General features: G+C 41.6%; 1 protein-coding gene across 7 annotated transcripts in view; it reads left to right on the top strand.

Annotated features, from left to right (window-relative positions):
* Nedd4 (NEDD4 E3 ubiquitin protein ligase) overlaps positions 1-18,542 on the top strand; it is a 117,762-nt gene that overhangs the window by 82,593 nt on the left and 16,627 nt on the right. For all 7 annotated transcript variants that reach the window (XR_012445491.1, XM_074066004.1, XM_074066006.1 and 4 more), the window contains 10 exons: positions 122-288; positions 2,679-2,796; positions 2,888-3,055; positions 5,635-5,700; positions 9,969-10,088; positions 11,537-11,737; positions 13,653-13,733; positions 13,996-14,050; positions 14,144-14,202; positions 15,178-15,243. Coding sequence is in view for 6 of the 7 variants with exons in the window: in XM_074066004.1 (XP_073922105.1) it covers positions 122-288; positions 2,679-2,796; positions 2,888-3,055; positions 5,635-5,700; positions 9,969-10,088; positions 11,537-11,737; positions 13,653-13,733; positions 13,996-14,050; positions 14,144-14,202; positions 15,178-15,243 (1,101 nt within the window). In the remaining variant the exon portion in view is untranslated. The remainder of the gene's footprint in view (positions 1-121; positions 289-2,678; positions 2,797-2,887; positions 3,056-5,634; positions 5,701-9,968; positions 10,089-11,536; positions 11,738-13,652; positions 13,734-13,995; positions 14,051-14,143; positions 14,203-15,177; positions 15,244-18,542) is intronic.

The raw sequence follows: 18,542 nt of genomic DNA, 5'->3' as shown, positions 1-18,542 counted from the left end.
TCTGTTTGTGCAGAAATTCTGGAACAGAACATGCTAGAACTCTTTCTTGATTTCCGTTAGCATGTAATTTACAAAATTAAAACTTAAGCATAAACTTAATTGCTTCCATTCTGTTTTTCAGCCTGGCTGGGTTGTTTTGGACCAACCAGATGCTGCTAGCCATTTGCATCAGCAACAGGAACCTTCTCCTCTCCCTCCAGGCTGGGAGGAGAGGCAGGATGTCCTCGGAAGGACCTACTACGTAAACCACGGATCGAGAAGAACTCAGTGGAAGAGACCAACCCCTCAGTATGTGCTGGTGGCTGTCACATTCCTAATCTGGATACTTTTTTTTGGCAGTACTGGGGCTTGAACTCAGGGCATCAGTCTTGCTAGGCAAGTGCTGAGCCTCACCCTCAGCCCTTTTTGCTTTAGTTTGATTTTAGATAGGCCCAAGGTGGCCTTGAACTGCAATCCTTCTATCTCTGGCTCCTGAGTTGCTGAGTTTACAGGCATGTACCAGCACACCCAGCCCTCTGGATAGACTTTAATCATTTATTTTCATTTTGAAGTCATGTCTCAAAAAGATTTATAGTGGTGTTAGGATCCATAAACTATAACAAGACCAAAACTTTTATGGCCCAGGGCTTTAAAATGCTCTCTCAGCTGCTCATTTGTTTTTAAAATGATTCCATAATATTTAAAATTATTTCAGTCACAGAAACCACCTTTTCAACTGCCTCAGTTTTAATAAATTAATTATTATTTAGCCACAAGACATTTTTCTTTTGAAACTGATTTGAAATATGGAAATTTTTGTGGTTTGTTATTAACCACGTGTCTCCTCTATGACATTTTTCTTTTATTATCAGACTGTGTATGTATTTCCACATTCTCTCATTATTCATATTTATTATCAAATTCCCTTCAGTTTCTCCTCTCACACAGCCTTATATGGCTTTAGTCTCTTACTGTTTGACACATAAAATTTTTCGTATTTGCCCATTAGCCTCCTTACTTTTGATTCTCACATTTTGCCTCTGATCTGTTCCAAGCACTTTCATAGATATTTTCAGTCCCCCAGTCCTCCAACCTGAGTAAATCAGCAGCCCAAGTTCCCCATGGCACAATGACATCGTTATCTGTAGAGTTATACAGACTGCAAAACCAGGGACCCTGTAAGATTCTGCAGCTGCCTACTTTGCCCTATTCAGGCAGCAAAAATCAAATATTTAGGTGAAAAAAATCTGAAACATTCCCTTAGAACCATCTGTCAAAATTGTGATTTTTGACCAGCTATGGGACTGTTATAAATGATCTTCTGGAGGCTCTGGAGGGGGTGGGGAGACAGGAGATGAGGGGGAGACAGTGGTCAACCATACGAAGGCACAGTTCGTTAAACAGAGCAAGTCCCGGTGTGCATGGTAGGATGACTGTGGTTAACAGTATCGTATGGAAAAGCTGGTTGTGAATGTTCTCACCACAAAGAAATGATGGTGTTAGATTATGAATGGGCTAAATTATTGTGATGTCATTATTACACAGTGTATACATGTAGCCAAACATTGCATGGTACCCCCAAAATACAATATATGCAATTATTAAGTGTCAACTTTAAAAAAGAACTTTTTAAAAAAAAAAGAAAAAAGAAAAAAGCTGGTCTTCTGACTATTCTGAGTTTATATGTCCTGAAACAAATTAATAATAATTTTGTCATTAAATATTTGAACAAACTTTATATACATAAAATGTAACTAGGGCTCATGTGCTTCGTAAACTCAGACAGGCCCTTTGCTGTTTCCTTTTTCACCCCAGGTCCGTGGTCTGTGCATGATGAAAACAGATATTACTTAATCTATTAAGTGTTTCATTATAGAGTTCTTACTCGCAACGCCTTTCATTCTGCCTTCTGCATTTGTGGATGGTGGGGGGGGCTCTACTTGTTAAGACCAGTTCTAGAAACATTGTGTCAGATTCGTGATGTTGCATATACAACTCCAGAGATACTTTCGACTTTACTTTGCAATAACATCATGAACTACTAATACAATGAAATTATTTATGAAACTCTTATTTAGTTGTTCAACAAATATTTTTGAGTGCCCACATTATCCGACATCCTAAGCACAGTGAGGAACTAAAATATCAGAAAGGTGACACATTTCCACAAAAGCTTTAACTCCACAAGGAACTTTGTAGGTGCCAATGTGCCCACAATGTAAGTTAAAATAGCCTTTGGCCAAAAATGATGAATTCCAATCTAATACAAGTATTTTTAAGTGATCACAGAATCTTTAACTATCATTTTTACTATCTTAAGGCATGAGTGACAGCTTTTTTGTTTATTTTTTGGCAGTCCTGGGTTTGAACTCAGGGCCTCATGCTCGCTAGGCCAGCGCTTTACCCCTTGGACCATGCCTCCAGCTCTTTTTGCTTTAGCTATGTTTCAGATACCATCTCATGTGTATGCCCTGGCCGGCGTGAGTCACAGTTTCTCTATTTTAGGCTTCCCTTGTAGCTGGGATGACAGGAGCACACCACCACACCCAGCCATTGGTTGAGATAGGGTCTTGTGAACTTTTTGCTCCAGCTGGCCTCAAATCACAATCCCTCCTAATCTCAGCCTCCTGAGTAGCTGGGATTGCAGGTATGAGTCACTGTGCCCAGCTGAGTGACAACTTTTTTTACTTCTGTTATAGGGATGACCTAACAGATGCTGAGAGTGGTAGCATTCACCTGCAAGCCCAGCATGCATTTACCACTAGGCGCCAGATATCCGAGGAAGCAGAAAGTGTTGACAACCGGGAGTCTTCTGAGGTATAAACAGTTTCCTGACTGTCATTGGCAGGTGCCTGGGACAGCAGTCAGTTACAGAATGTGTGGCTCAAGCTGATTCTGTCCGTTTCAGAGCTGGGAAATGGTAAGAGAAGATGAGGCCGCCATGTATAGCAGCCAGGGCTTCCCCTCACCTCCACTGTCAAGTAACTCGGATGGTCAGACTCACCTTGCAGAAGAACTGAACGCCAGACTCACCGTGTGTGGTCAACCAGCCACCAGCCAGCCGGTGCCCAGCTCAGTAAGATGCCATTAGATTCTATTATGACGTCAAGACTCCATGTCACACATGTTATTCCATTCAGCAAGTCAGTTTCACATGAAATTTTCTCAGGTGGCATGTCATAATGGTGTGTCAGGGACCTTGGGACTTTACAGCATGGCTGTCTTCCAGAAGTGAGCACAGTGACAGATAATCCAAATGGTCACTGGAGTCTCAGTGTCTACACGTCAGTGCCTTGCAGTCAGGAACCACAAGGAACATGTTTTACTTGCACAACTTGGGTTTGTTACTCATTTTACTGGGGAGAACACCAGCATAGGTGTTGTGCTGAGAGAGTTTTGGAAATGATTCGGGGATTTGGGCTTCCTTTTGGTGATTTTGTGGAGGAGGAGGAGAAGCAGGGCTTTGCTGTACTTTGGATACTGTCGGAAGAGGGGGTGGAATTCCGTAATGGTGCACCCGAAATCTCATCTGTAGTGAGCCAGAAGCAATAGTTAGAGCAGCCCCTCACATTTGCCAAGATGGAGAGCGATTTGGCGTTTGTCAGAGTTCAGACATGGTTCCGGAGCTGTCTTACTGTCTCATGTTCCTGTCTGTGAGTGGGCAAAGCTGGCTGGCTTCAGTCCTAGCATCTTCTCCATGAAGCTTCACTGTATACAGTCATGTGTCAATACATGCATGGATATCCATGGTACACCTATCTGCCTTCCTCCTCCTCTTCCTTTCTCCCATCTGTGTCTCATTCATTCGTTGCATTTTTTTTGACAGGGGACTGGGAAAAGTTAAAGACTTAGAGAATAAACTCTGTTGATTGGCTGTCTATAATCACATGGGATCCTGTTTTGTTTCCTCCTGGTATTTCTTGTCATAAAAGTTATGCGTGGTACCATTCGGTGCAATATCATGCAGTCATCGAAGACTTAAGGTGTTCTGAAGACACATTTAGGGAGCAACCCTAAGAGACACTGGTAAATGTAAAACAGAAGATACAAACAGTGTGCTGGAGATCCTGCACTTATGCAAATTATTTAAATGACAGAGAATAAGTATGTGTATGATGTTTCTTGAAGACTCAACAGGAACTGGTAACATTGCTGCCTCTAAAGAGAGAGAATAGGATTTAAAGTTTATACTATGTGCAATAATGACCTTTTCAAAAAATTTTCTATTTTTGTTTTTGTTTTTGTTTCTGAAACAGGGTCTTACTTTGTTGCCCGGGCTGACCTGGAATTCACTATATAGCACAGACTTGCAAATCTTCCTAACTCAGCCTAAGTGCCAGGATTACAGGCATGAACCACCATACCTAGCTGCTCAAAAAAATTAATTCTTATGTTTAAAGCAGAGTATGGTTATGATTGAAAATTGAGACAGTATTGACATATACAAAGTAATAGTTTATTCTTCCATGTACCTCTAACAGAAGCTCCCTAGGTCACTGTTAATGGTTTGACATATATTGCCGTCAACATTTTGTATGTTTTCATAACATGAATATATACTTTATATATATACTTACATTGACTTTTTAAAACCTGAGCTTTTGTTCTGTTTGGTGATGGAAATCAAACCCAGGGCCATGTGCATGGTACCACTGAGCTGCATGCCTGACCCTGAGATCATCTTAAACGTACTTTTTCATAACCTGCTTTTTCTACTTGCTATATCCTAGACATTGGACTATTTCAGTAATTAGATGTACTCCTTTTAAAATCAACAAAAACAGTCATCAAACCCTAGCATAGTCAGTCCATCATATAAGCCATCCTTAAGGTATTTCACCAGTCTCCTATTGTGATAGACTTTAGATAGTTTACAATTCTTTATTACTGTGAAGATTTTGGCTTAATTTGTATACATACTGTAAATTTTGATGTCATTTAATAACAAAACTAAGGTACTTCCAACAGTGGCGACAGCATGTGTGTAAAGGCAAAAGGAAAGAAAGAATGTGGGATTACCAGGAACTAGGTCATCTGGGGTGGGCTGTGCGGTGGGCCAGCTGTGAGGCCAGAAGTAGCCGCAGGGGTCAGGAGAGGCACATCCTGAAGCATGGGAGGTACTGTGTTCTGGGCTGGACTTCCTGTAGTGACAGTCATCAAAGGCTTCAGCCAGAGGACAAAGGGACGGTCATGAGTTGTGGAATGCTCTGGCAGGATGTACTTAAGGAAAGAAGACTTGAAGCAGGAACACCTAGTAGGATGTCACTGCCATCATAATCAAAGTGACAAATGGTGAAAACTTAAAAAAAAAAGCCAAACTTGAACTAAAATGGAAAGCAAATATTTTTGAGAACTGATTTAGAAAGACTGAATAGGATGAAGGAACAGGTTGTGAGCAGCTGAAGGGTCCAAGATTCAGGAGCAGGTGTGAGGAGGTGGCCTGTCCCTGGGGGAGATGGGGGGAGGGGGGCGGGGATGACGGGACGACTGGTGCTGGAGGTGGAGGGTGTCGGCCCATGGTGCTGAGGTGGCCATCAGTCTTCAGCAGTTTCTTTCTTCCAGCCTCTTGTGTCCACAAACTCAGCCTCACTGCCTTATCTGCCATCAAACACAAAGCTGACGGTATCCTTGTCTTCTTTCTTGTTTGTTTTACAGAATCATTCCAGCAGACGAGGCAGCTTGCAAGCCTATACTTTCGAGGAACAGCCTACATTTCCTGTGGTGAGTTTTATTCCATCCCTCAGTCATCAATAAAAGCCTAAGATTCAGCACCTTTGCAATTTTTTTTATTGGAACGCTGAACGTGAATGCCTGCCTGCAGGGAACCATAGAGCACAGGCTCTAGCGGATGAGTTTCAAGGAGGCGATACAGTAGGACCTTGAAAGATCAACTCTGTTGCTCTCATATTAATAAAGCAGTCTCTTGGTGGCATCTGCCTTGTCCCTTAAAGCCCTGTTCTGGGGCTTTAAGGGACAAGGCAGGTGGTCTCCTGTGTACACACAGAATTCAGGGCTCTGGTGTCCAGATGCCCTGCTGTGCACGTGACACATGACATCTAGCTTTGCCCACTTTGTGTCAGTCAGTGGGCACAAAGTCAGGGATCTGTCTGTCAGGTGATCCTGGTGTCAGCAGGCCCAGTGGCCAGGTTGGAGTTCTCAGTCGCTGGTCCCCTCTCTGTCCTTCAACCTTGTCCTCCAGTCTACAGAGGCCTTTTACCTCCCTTGTAGTTCAGCCTCAACTGCATCTTCAGCCTTCAAACTTCATGCCTGGACTGTTGGCCCCCATTGGTCTTCCCACCCCAGGCTCTTCTTGCGCGACGTCTCTGTATGCTGAGCTCACCTCTCCCTCACACAGCCCCCACTTGATTTTCAAACGCAATTACAGCTCCCATCCTCCTCAGCCTGCCTTCTCCCTGTACACCCGTGACACATGTCTGTGTGTCTCTTCCAATTAGCTGGCTGTCCCAAGTCCTGCTCTCCCTCTCCTAGCTGTGTGCACATCCCACCCCCCATAGCCCCCGGAATGGCCTCCTCACTTTATTTCACCAGCCATTTGTAACTCCAAGTGGCAGGGTATGTATTAATTTTGACAAGTAGGGTTTCTGCTTTTGTGAAAGTTTAGTATACAAGTGTAGAGGCTCCACAACTGTTAGCTCAAGTGATCTTCTGTCCATCAACATGGCCCTGCACTACAAGCAGGGTATAGGCCCTGTGCTGAGGACCCTGCCAGGTAACACTGACCGTCAAGAGCGTGGATGCACTGAGAGCCCACCTCCCCAGCCTGTCTCTCTCAGGGTCACTTGTCTGGCCTCCTCTGTTGGACTACAGCCTGCCGAAGTATGGGTCCCTGTTTTTCTGCCCCCTCACCTTGCAAGGTCCTCCATCAAGGAAGTGTTCTCAGTGACTGACAGGCATTCATGCAAGAACCAATGTTAAGTGCACCAAATGAGTGTGGTCCTAGAAATGATGTGTATTTTGTGTACTAGACAAGATATTTCTATGCCCTTTTCTCTCAATACGTTCACTGGGTTTTTGGTAGTTTTGAGGGTTTTTTTTATATAGTTTTATTACCCTAAAATCTGCCCCTTCCTAAATGTGTAATTAAATGAGTTTTTGTCTGCTGGGGAAACTGGTTTCAGTTTCAAAAAACTGAAACTAGATCCATGTATATCACCCTATACCAATATTAACTCAAAATGGATCAAGGATCTAAATATCAGACCACAAACTCTAAAGTTGATACAGGAAAGAGTAGGAAATACTCTGGAGTTAGTAGATATAGGCAAGAACTTTCTCAACGGAACCCCAGCAGCACAGCAACTAAGAGATAGCATAGATAAATGGGACCTCATAAAACTAAAAAGCTTCTGTTCATCAAAAGAAATGGTCTCTAAAGTGAAGAGAACACCCACAGAGTAGGAGAAAATATTTGCCAACTATACATCAGAACTTTCTCAAAAGAAGAAATTCAAATGGTCAAAAAACACATGAAAAAATGCTCACCATCTCTAGCAATAAAGGGAATGGAAATTAAAACCACGCTAAGATTCCACCTCACCCCTGTTAGAATAGCCATCATCATCAACACCACCAACAACAGGTGTTGGTGAAGATGCGGGGATAAAAGAACCCTCTTACACTGTTGGTGGGAATGTAAACTAGTACAACCACTCTGGAAAAAAATTTGGAGGCTACTTAAAAAGCCAAACATTGATCTACCATTTGATCCATCAATACCACTCTTGGGGATATACCCAAAAGACTGTGACACAGGTTACTCCAGAGGCACCTGCACACCCATGTTTATTGCAGCATTATTCACAATAGCCAAGTTATGGAAACAGCCAAGATGCCCCACCACTGACGAATGGATTAGGAAACTGGTATCTATACACAATGGAATTTTATGCAGCCATGAAGAAGAATGAAATGTTATCATTCCCTGGTAAATGGATGGAATTGGAGAACATCATTCTGAGTGAGGTTAGCCTGGCCCAAAAGACCAAAAATCGTATGTTCTCCCTCATATGTGGACATTAGATCAAGGGCAAACACAACAAAGGGATTGGACTTTGAGCACATGATAAAAGCGAGAGCACACAAGGGAGGGGTGAGGATAGGTAAGACACCTAAAAAACTAGCTAGCATTTGTTGCCCTTAACGCAGAGAAACTAAAGCATATATCTTAAAAGCAACTGAGGCCAATAGGAGAATGGGACCAGGAACTAGAGAAAAGGTGAGATCAAAAAGAATTAACCTAGAAGGTAACACACACGCACAGGAAATCAATGTGAGTCAACTCCCTGTATAGCTATCCTTATCTCAACCAGCAAAAACCCTTGTTCCTTTCTATTATTGTTTACACTCTCTCTGCAACAAAATTAGAGATAAGGGCAAAATAGTTTCTGCTGGGTATTGAGGGGGTGGGGGTGAGAGGGAGGGGGCAGAGTGGGTGGGGGCAGGGGGGAGAAATGACCCAAGCCTTGTATGCACATATGAATAATAAAATAAAATAAATAAATAAATAAAAATAAATGAGTTTTTGTAAGCTCATACAGTTGTGCAAACATTACCAAAATCAAGTTTAAGAACCCTTCCAGGCTGGGTACCAGTAGCTCATTTCTGTAATCGTAGCTACTCTGGAGGATCACCCTGTCTCGAAAATACTTAACACAAAAAGGGCTGGTGGAGTGATTTAGGTGTAGACCCTGAGTTCAAGCCCCAGTATTGCAAAAATAAAAAAAGAACCCTTCCGGGGCCAAGCAAGGGGGCTCATGCCTATAATCCCAGCTATGCATGGGGTGTGGGGACTGCCATAAGCAAAAGTAAGACCCTACCTGAAAACAACTAAAACCTAAAAGGGCTGGTGACATGGCACAGAAGGTAAAACACCTGCCTCACAAGTGAAAGGTCCTGAGTTCAAACCCCAGTACCACACACACAAAAAAAAGAACCTTCCTGTCACTTCATAAAGTCACCTCAACCCTACGTCCAAGCAACCATTCTTCTGCCGACTGCTGATGCAGTAGGCTGATAATTCATCTTAACTTCTTACAGCTCCATGCATCTGATAAACAGTCTATCTGCTGAGGACCAGTGGTCATGACATTTATTTTTTTAGATGGCACTGAACTCAGCCTCATGTTTGTTAGGCAGGCACTCTTCCACTTGAGCCACATCCCAGCCCTTTCTGCTTGAGTTATTTTTTTAATCAGGTCTTGCATTTATGCCCAGGCCAGCCTGGGCTGTGGTCTTCCTGTTTATGCTTCCTGCATAGCTGGGATGTGAGGCATGCACCACCACACCCAGCTTTTTATTGGTTGAGATGGGAGTCTCGTAAACTTTTAGCCTGCCCTGGCCTCAAACCATGATCCTCCCAAACGCTGCCTCCTGAGTGGCTAGGATTACAGGTATGAGCCTCCTGGTCATGTTATTTATCTTGCAGGGCATTTTCAGGAGCCAACCCAAGCTTTAAAGAGTCGACTGGTTCTAAATGACAAAAGGCCACCGTACCTAGGACAACTTAAGATAAACTTGGAAATAGCGTTATCTTCACTTGGTGTTTAAGTGTGATTTCTGTAATTACCTCAGTTCAAATGCATTCCTTACTTAGCAACATATCTTAGCAAATTACTTCAGTTTTTCAGTAAAACCTACATTAGCCATGATCTCATAAAGATTTGTGTGCAGCTGTTAGTTTTGACGTGTTTCATTTCTGTTCTGTCGTTCTTGTTACTGTCTTTTCTGATTTTACCCAAGTGAAGTGCTGCATCCTCTGATTTGTGTACTCTAGAATATGATTGAAAATAGAACTCGTTGTACTTTATTAAAATGTAGCATCTGTCCATTTTCTATTGTAATAAGAGACATTAGTTCAAAATAAAATAAAATATGTTTTATTTTCGAGAGCTAGCATCAAGCAAGAGTTGGGGTCCTTCTTTGAGGATTCTTTCTCCTGAATTTTTAACTCTTATGATTCTATACCTTAGCTTCTGCCTACTTCATCCGGCTTACCGCCAGGTTGGGAAGAAAAACAAGATGACAGAGGAAGACCGTATTACGTGGATCACAATTCCAGAACTACCACCTGGACAAAGCCCACTGGACAGGTACTGACCGCATCTGTTAACTTGCTTTCTTGCAGGGTTGAAGCATTACATTACCTTGTTTTAAATACGCACACTCCTAGCGCCTTCTGTTTATTTTTTGACATTGATAGAGAGTGTCTGCCATTTCCTTGGATGTCTCAGACACACGAATTACCAGTTGTTATTGTAAGCCACGTTCAAATGGAACTGAGAAGACAAAGTGAGTGGTCTAGACCTTAGATGTTTTTGTAGCGTGAATGGCTGAAATCATTCTTTTGCTAAAAGATAATCTTCGTGATTAGTATCTACTATGGAAATTTTTTGTGCGATGCTGGATATCAAACCCAGGGTCTTACACATGCTAGGCAGGGGCACTCCCACTGAGCTACACCCCCAGACCCACTCTGTTCAAGAAATTTGTGATTGTAGCATTTCATTCTTGGCAATGCAGTTGCTTTTTGTAATTCTTCCTTGTAAGTGTTTAGTAAAATATTTATTTTATCTCATCAGCATTTCTTTTGTGGAGAAAGTTTTTAATACTGAAAAATGCAGAGAATGATATAGTAAATGTCCAAATTCTTAACACCCAGAATTTCCCATCCTTAAAAAGTTACCACATTTAGCTCAAGTGGTAGAGTGCTTGCCTTGCAAGCATGAAGCCCTGAGTTCAAGCCCTGGTACAGCCCAAAACCAAAAAGTTACCAGGTTTATTTTTAAAAGTAAACTATGAGAGAGAATGCTAAATTCCTTTTGGCTGAGCCTTTGAATTGTTCCCTGGAGGACACTACCATTCTTAGTTTGATGTAGAATGTTCCAGCCAATATTTTAATATTTACATAGAAAGCTAAACGATATAAAACATTGTTTACGTCCGTGTGTTTTGGATTTTGCACAGGTTTTGTGCTGTAGAAGTGTAAATCCTTCTTTTGCACAGCATTGCTTTAAAGCCCTGCTCGTGTTGTTATAAACAGATCTACCGTATTTGTTTTAACTACTGACTAATAATCTATCATGGACTGAATTACATTTCAGTAGTGGATATTTGTCATTTACTTTGCTGCCACATTTGAAGCCACTTCTTAGTCTCTGCAGGCCACGCCAGACTCCTTTTCTGGGCACTGGAGCCCCCTGGCAGCTGGGGCCACACAGGCCCTTGGACATGACTTCCTCAGTCAGATGGTCCCACAGCACACCAGTCGACTTCCGTCCTACTGCTTGAGAATTAGCTGAGGATAATTCTCATGATAGAAACAAAGTCTGACACAATGCTTTATTGGGAAAAATTGAGGAAAAAGAGTTATAAAACCATTGGGGAAAAATTGATATGTCACAACTGCATTTGATAATGAGCCTCAGATGTTCAGGGCCTGTTTACAAGTCTGCATCTGTGTAGGGCAAGCTGTCTCTTAACCAGAGCTATTTGTGAGTTCTCGGTACAGTTTTACAGTCTGACTTAATCAATGTGCTAGGCCACAATGGAGACCAGTCCGCTGCCTTCCAGCCAGAGTCCTGCAGGCCCTCGGCCACAGCTCCCCACGGGTGATTCGGCTCTGCCAGCGACACAGCCATCGGAAATTGAGCAAGGATTCCTTCCCAAAGGCTGGGAGGTCCGGCACGCACCAAATGGGAGACCTTTCTTTATCGACCATAACACCAAAACCACCACCTGGGTAACTCCTGTCCCTCAGCTTCAAGTCACCATGGTTATCTCTGTGTATCGTTCCTGCCCACCTTTCAGTGTGTGTTACAACTAACATTCACCGAGACGTGTTGAGTCTTAATAATGATACTTCTTTAACATAGGCTTAGGCGTTCTTATCATTATCTTAGAGACAAAATATTTATTTCCAATTTCTCATTTTTGGCTCACTAACCATTAGTGCTTAGAAAGATATTTAGTAATAATCCTTTACTTTTATTTATTTATTTTTGCGGAGCTAGGGGTCTAACCCAGGGCCTTGCTCGTCCTAGGCAAGCACTGTACCACTGAGCTACATTCCAGCCTTTATATGAGGCCTTATGGTTCCAAAGCACTTTTGAATCCATAGCTCATTTTCTACCGGGCTAGACGCGTGGATCAAGTGGTAGAGCACCTGCTTAGCAAGCACAGGCCCTGAGTTCAAATCTCAGTACCACCAAAAAAAAAAAAAACTCTCTCATTTACTACCAGAAGACCTGTGAGGCTAGGTAGAATAAGAGAATAAGTATTTTTGTTTTAAGATAAGCCTTTTAAAGTTGCTTGATGCTTAGTTCATCACCAATAGAAAAATTACCAAAATTAAGAACAGATGAATAGATTTTTAATTAACTATTTAAAAGACCAACACAACTTAAAGAAAACCAAAATAGTTAATTATTTAATAAAATGTTAAAGTTATTATATATTAATTCAAATAAATAGAAACTTGTTCTTTTTTTTAACAATCTGAATTTGATTCAATAACTTTTTTTGGACTTACCTTCCTATCTTTAAAATATACTGGTAAATCAGGACTGAGATCAGGAGATTTGTGGTTCAAGTCCAGCCTGCGCAAAAAGTTCACAAGACCCTATCTCAGTGAAAAAAAAGGCAGGTGTGGTGGTGTGCACCTGTCATTCCTTCATAAAATGGGATGTTCACAAGTGAGAGCCTATCTCCAAAATAACCAGAACAAAAAAGGCTAGAGCTGTGCTTCACAAGCATGAAACCCTGAGTTCAAACCCCAGTGCAACCAAAAAATATTTATATGTATATATTTAATTGTTTATATATGTATAAGTTACATATATGTATATATAAATTATACACACACACTTAGATGCCAAAAGGCATATTCAGAGGTATAGAAATATGGTTCAATTTAATGTCTCAGTATTTCTTGGCAGTACTGGGGTTTGGAACTCAGAGCCTTGCGCTTACTAAGCAGGGGCTCAACCACTTGAGTCACTCCCCAACCCTTTTTAATTTAGTTATTTTTCAGGTAAGATCTCACATATTTGCCAAGGGCCAGCTGCAGACCACTATCTTCCTACCTTTGACCACCACATAGCTGGGATCACAAGCACATACCACCATGCCTGGTTTACTGATTGAGATGGGGTCCTGCTAACTTTTTGGCCAGATGGCCTCCAACTACCATCTTCCCAAGCTCTACCTCCCTAGTAGCTAGGATTGCAGACATGAGCCATTATACCCTGCAAATGTCTCAATATTTCACCAGTTTCTATGCAAAGAAAAGCTCTGCATAGTGACATAATTCCTAAAGAGTGGGGCAGAATTTCTCAGTGGTTTCTGTGAAAGAGACAATCAGTTAGTACTGAGCCTTCTCTGAGAACTGGTCCTTATCATCCCTTTTCATAGTGTAGCCCAGGAATGATAGAGTTCAGTAGAAACTATTATGTCACATTTTTAGAATTGATATATCACTGCTTAGCAAGCATGAGGCCCTGATTCAAACCCCAGCACTACAAAAAAGAAAAAATATATCAATAAGCTTGAAAACAATATTTTAAATACCCCATCAACATTAGAAATCATTACAACATACTGATTTTCATTCTTTATAAATTTTGTGTGTGTTGTTTTATCTCCTCAACCAAAAAAAGGAAGATCCAAGGTTGAAAATTCCAGCTCACCTGAGAGGGAAGACATCACTTGACCCTTCCAATGATCTAGGACCTTTACCTGTAAGTTCACAGAACTGCCACCACTCTACCCTGACTACCTCAAACATTTTGTCCAATAGAATATGATAGTTCTTGAATAGCTATAATTAATATTAAACTCTAATTACAAAATATAATTGCTAAATAGCAGCTATAACTAATATTGGTGCCTTCTACTAAGAATGGCTTGTGCAGTTTAAATTAGACATAGAGCCAATGCTATTTTTTACCCTACATCTAAAACCCTGTCCTAAAATAATTGAAATAACATTTTTAATTATAGCCAGGATGGGAAGAAAGAACTCACACAGATGGAAGAATCTTCTACATAAATCATAGTATGTCCAGTGTTATTTTTTATTATGCTTTTTGGTAACACAGAATTTTGTGTGTGAGAAAGAAAGACTTCATTGTTTTTAATTATCTTTCAGATATAAAAAGAACACAATGGGAAGACCCTCGGTTGGAGAATGCAGCAATCACTGGACCAGTAAGTCTGTCTGTATTGGTGTGTCCTGATGGGATGGTCCTGTCATTTGTCTCTTTGAATGCAAGTGGCCAGAGCTGGAGGTGAAGCTCAGTGGTAGAGTGCTTGCTTGGCATGCTTACGGCCCTGGGTTCAATCCCCAGCACTTCAAGTAAATAAGTCCAAGTGGCCAAGGGTGTAATCCTGCAGGCACTGAGAAGCAAGGTCACTTGCCATTCTCTCCTGTCTGAGCTACTCCTACTCCAAGCTTCGGTTACTTGAAAAGACAGTATGTCAGTGTCCTTACCTCACACGAAGCACCCCATCAACTCCAGGGTCACTCTTGAACTTTTTGGTAGAAGTCGTTGTAAATTCCCACTGTTGAAGACAGAGCCATATTTAAGTATAAATATTACCACAACGTGATGACTGGACTGTTCTGAGTCAGGCTCGTGATGGGAAAATCATCCTCCTCCCTTCCGTAGCTACTTTTCCATTTTTATTCACATTTTGTGTTCTAACTCACAGAAATAAGTAGAATTGAATATGGGTGTTTTGAGATTTCTGTTTAATGGTTCAGTATGTAGTCTTTTAAATAAGGGTTGGGGGCAATCCTGGGAGTTTAAGGAAAAAGTACATTTTTCAAATTGTTCCTTTAATGGAGAAATCACTTTGAAAGTCTTTTTAGAAATGGAAAGTTTTGTTTCTAATATTCCTCTACTTGGAAGAAAATTCCTGTTTCTGGCATGTCACATTTCAAGAATTGTATGATGAAAATTACAGCCATAGGAATTTCTGAATACAATTTTATCTTAATTGGAGAAATTTAAATTTTTCAAGTTTTATATTTGTTTTTCTTCAAATGAAACTTTGATTTCCAAATATTCTCCTTTAATGCCTTTAACTTATGTTCGTAAAATACCCACAGAGGAACTTCTAAAGTTGTTCCAGAATAAAAAACCATCTAAACCATTATTTTTCCAAATTGTTCAACTACAGGCTGTGCCCTACTCCAGGGATTACAAAAGAAAGTACGAGTTCTTCCGAAGAAAGTTGAAGAAGCAGGTCGGTGATCTTTTTAATAAGTATTGGGCATGATCGTTATATCAGCCACAAGTGACAGTAAATACTTCCTAAAAGCAGATAGATTTTGTCTTACAGTATTCAAAACAGCTTTGAGGGACTAGTTTCTCACAGGGAAAGGATCCGTTATTTTTGAGTAACTGTTACCTATTACTAAAGACCATCGTTACCTTATGTCTCTGTTTACGTTCCAATTACGTGAAAAACTAGTAAGAAAAGTTGGCTCAACCTGGTGTTTCCCCAGGGGAATTGTGGGGCTTGGTCTCTAGAATCTGGGCAAGAGTGTCTCAGGACACCATCTTCTTATCTCCTCTTTGGTGGTGGCGTAGAACTTTCTGGATTCCTGCACTGCATTGACTGTTGTGTTCTAGTGATCATCGTTCCTTTTTTAAAAGCTTCAATTATAACAGACTTCTGCCTAATTTAAAAATACAGCTGGGACTGGAACTTTGAATGTAATGCTCTTGTTATTTGTCTCCCTGTGCTTATCAGATAGGCTCATCGTACTTTTTTCCACCTCCACAAATTCAGTATGTCTAGAATTAAACTCATCATCTACCCATCGATTTCATTTCTGTTGGTGTTGACCAACACTTTCAGTGGCTTCTGAATTTGCTCCAGCTTCCTTTCCTTGCAGTTTGGGACCGGTACCACTAGGTGGCTGTATTGGGTTACACTCTCTTGGCTTCCAAGCCAGAATTGCTTTTCCAAAGATTCAGGATGGTGGGTTTGCTACCACAGATTGTCATCCAAATTTTTAACAAAAGTGAAATGCCATAGTTTTGTTTTTTTTTTTTTCAGTCCAACTATTTTATGCCCTAGTAAAATTCTTAAATATAAATGTTCTTTTTAACTTTTCTTAAAGAGTAACTTTGTGTGTCTAAACTCCTCTGGAAATTTGTGTTCTACTTTTAAGCTTTGGGATCATAAATTTTTGTGGATGTGTTTTTCTGGTAAATATTTTCCTTAAAGACAAAATACTGGTGTAGCAGATGTACTTGCCTCTTCGTTTGCTGCTCTGGACACATTTAGAATATCTGTTAATGTCTCCCAGACAATAGAAGATAAGGAACAAGACCTTTCTTAACACACCCAGCAAAGAAAGACCATAGTGACAGCAATAATATTTACTGATTCCTCACTACATGCCAGGCATTCTGCTTAATACATGACAGGTATTGGTCATTGAATCTGTGCAAGAGCTCTTTAAGGAAGGAACTGTTACCACATTTTACAGGTGATGTGATCCAGTGCCATGCTCGTTAAGGGGAAAAAGCCAGATTCAGACCACATGGTTAGCTGCAGAGTCCCTGTTCATAACCAAAGGGGCATATCAGATTGGTGATTAGGAGAAAAATCTTGGAAACTATACAGAATGCAAAGGTACACAATAGATAAGCATATAAAAGAAAGGTTAAGAGGCCTGGGTCCTCTGGGAGAGATTCAAGGGCAAGAAGAGGAGGTTGAGAATCTGAATCCACAGATTAACAAAAAGTCCCAAACCGGATTTACAAATTAGAATGCAGTGTCAGACATGATGGTGCATGCCTCTAATCCCAGCTATTTGGGAGGTAGAGGTAGGAGGATGGTGGGGAAACAGCACAAAACCCTGAAATGCCTGGTGGAGTGGCTTAAGTGGTAGAGGGCCTGCCTAGCAAGTGCAAGGCCCTGAGTTCAAACCCCAGTACTGAAAACAGTTAATTAGCCGGCAGAGTGACTCAAGCAGTAAGAGCTAGCAAGTGTGAGGTCCTGAGTTCAAACCCCAGTGCCTCTGGAAAAAAAAAAAGAAAAATGGAGCATTGAAAACAATTACTTAATGTAAAAAATTCGTATCCATCCACATCACAGCAAAACAGCAGAACATGAAGACAGAAAGAAAATATTGACCAGTGCACAAAAGCGTGAGCTTCCTGTAGCTGTCTCCTCTTCCTATTCTTATCATCTCATTAGCTAAGAAAAATAAAGGCTGATAATTACTCTGCTTACCGTGTGCCCATCACCATGTAAGTGCTATCAGCGCATTATGCAATTACGACCTGAGACACCTGCGCGAGGGTGGCTGTTATTATGTCCATGTCATAGGTGAAGAAATGAAGCCTTAGAAACCATGTAATTTGCCCAAAATCACACAGCTAGTGAGTGGTGGAAGCAGGATTTGAACAGAGTCTGTCTACAGACTGCTCCTCAAACACACACCAGTCCTGTGGCCCATTCTTCCTCCAACACCCCCATCTGTACAGCTTCATTTGTCTTCTCTCACCTGATAGTGGTCCTCTGGTCTCTCTTGACACCACCCTTTACTAAAACCAAGTTCTGCAGCCTCTGCAAAGCTGATCAGAGGCCCCTCTGATCCGCACTGGTCCACACTGACCCCCGACAGCTTTTCCTCCTCCTCCTTTCACTGCCACCTCTCCTTTTCCCTCCCTTCCTTCCTCTTCTCCCGCTGCACCCCCTAGCTAGAACACAGGTCAGGTCTCTCATGCCCACTCTTCTGAGTCCTCCCTCCCAGGTCCAAATCCTCCTCCCCTGCCTCCTTTGCACTTAGTGCCTCAGTTCTGCACATCCCTCAAGGGGACTGCTTTTAAGCAGTTGTCCTACTCTTGTAACACTCACCTGCACACCAGGTTTGAAACCCTATCCCTGCCCCACTGCAGGACCACCCAGCAGGGCAGTACTGTCAGGGAGCACTTACCTGTTGCTTTGGTCCCTCTCACTTTTCCTCACCATTGCACGAACAGCAGAGATGACACTTACAGTGCTGATGTAAACTGCTTAGATTCGTGTTTCCCCTGAATATACTGACTTCTTCATAAGAGCTACCCCTCCTTCTTGTGCGATAACAGAATATTGATATCCTATCATGTCTTCTCCTGGTTTCCATTTGAAAGCTGTGTATGTAAGCACTTGGGGGGAGAAAACATTCACATAGATTTATGAAGTTTGCAGCAAGATTTTCCTATGGCATAGTTATTTACATTTGTCACCTAAACACGGGATGCATGAAAGAGAATGAGGTAGTGTCACTCATTAATTAAGAACAGAGGCTCAGGAGGCAGAGATGGGGAGGATTCCAGCTCAAAGCCAGCCTGGGGAATGGAGAGGAGCATTCTCCAAGACCTCCATCTCACCCAATTAAAAAAAAGGCATGGTGACACACACCTGTCATCCCAGCTATGTGGGATGTGTAAATAGAAGGATCACAGTCCAGGCCAGCCTCAGCATAAATACAAGACCCTATTTTAAAAGTAGGGCTTAAGTAAGTAGAATGCCTGCCTAGCAAG

Source organism: Castor canadensis, chromosome 2 (genome assembly GCF_047511655.1).
Source record: "Castor canadensis chromosome 2, mCasCan1.hap1v2, whole genome shotgun sequence".
NCBI lineage: Eukaryota > Metazoa > Chordata > Mammalia > Rodentia > Castoridae > Castor > Castor canadensis.
This window is presented reverse-complemented; position numbering and strand designations above follow the sequence as displayed.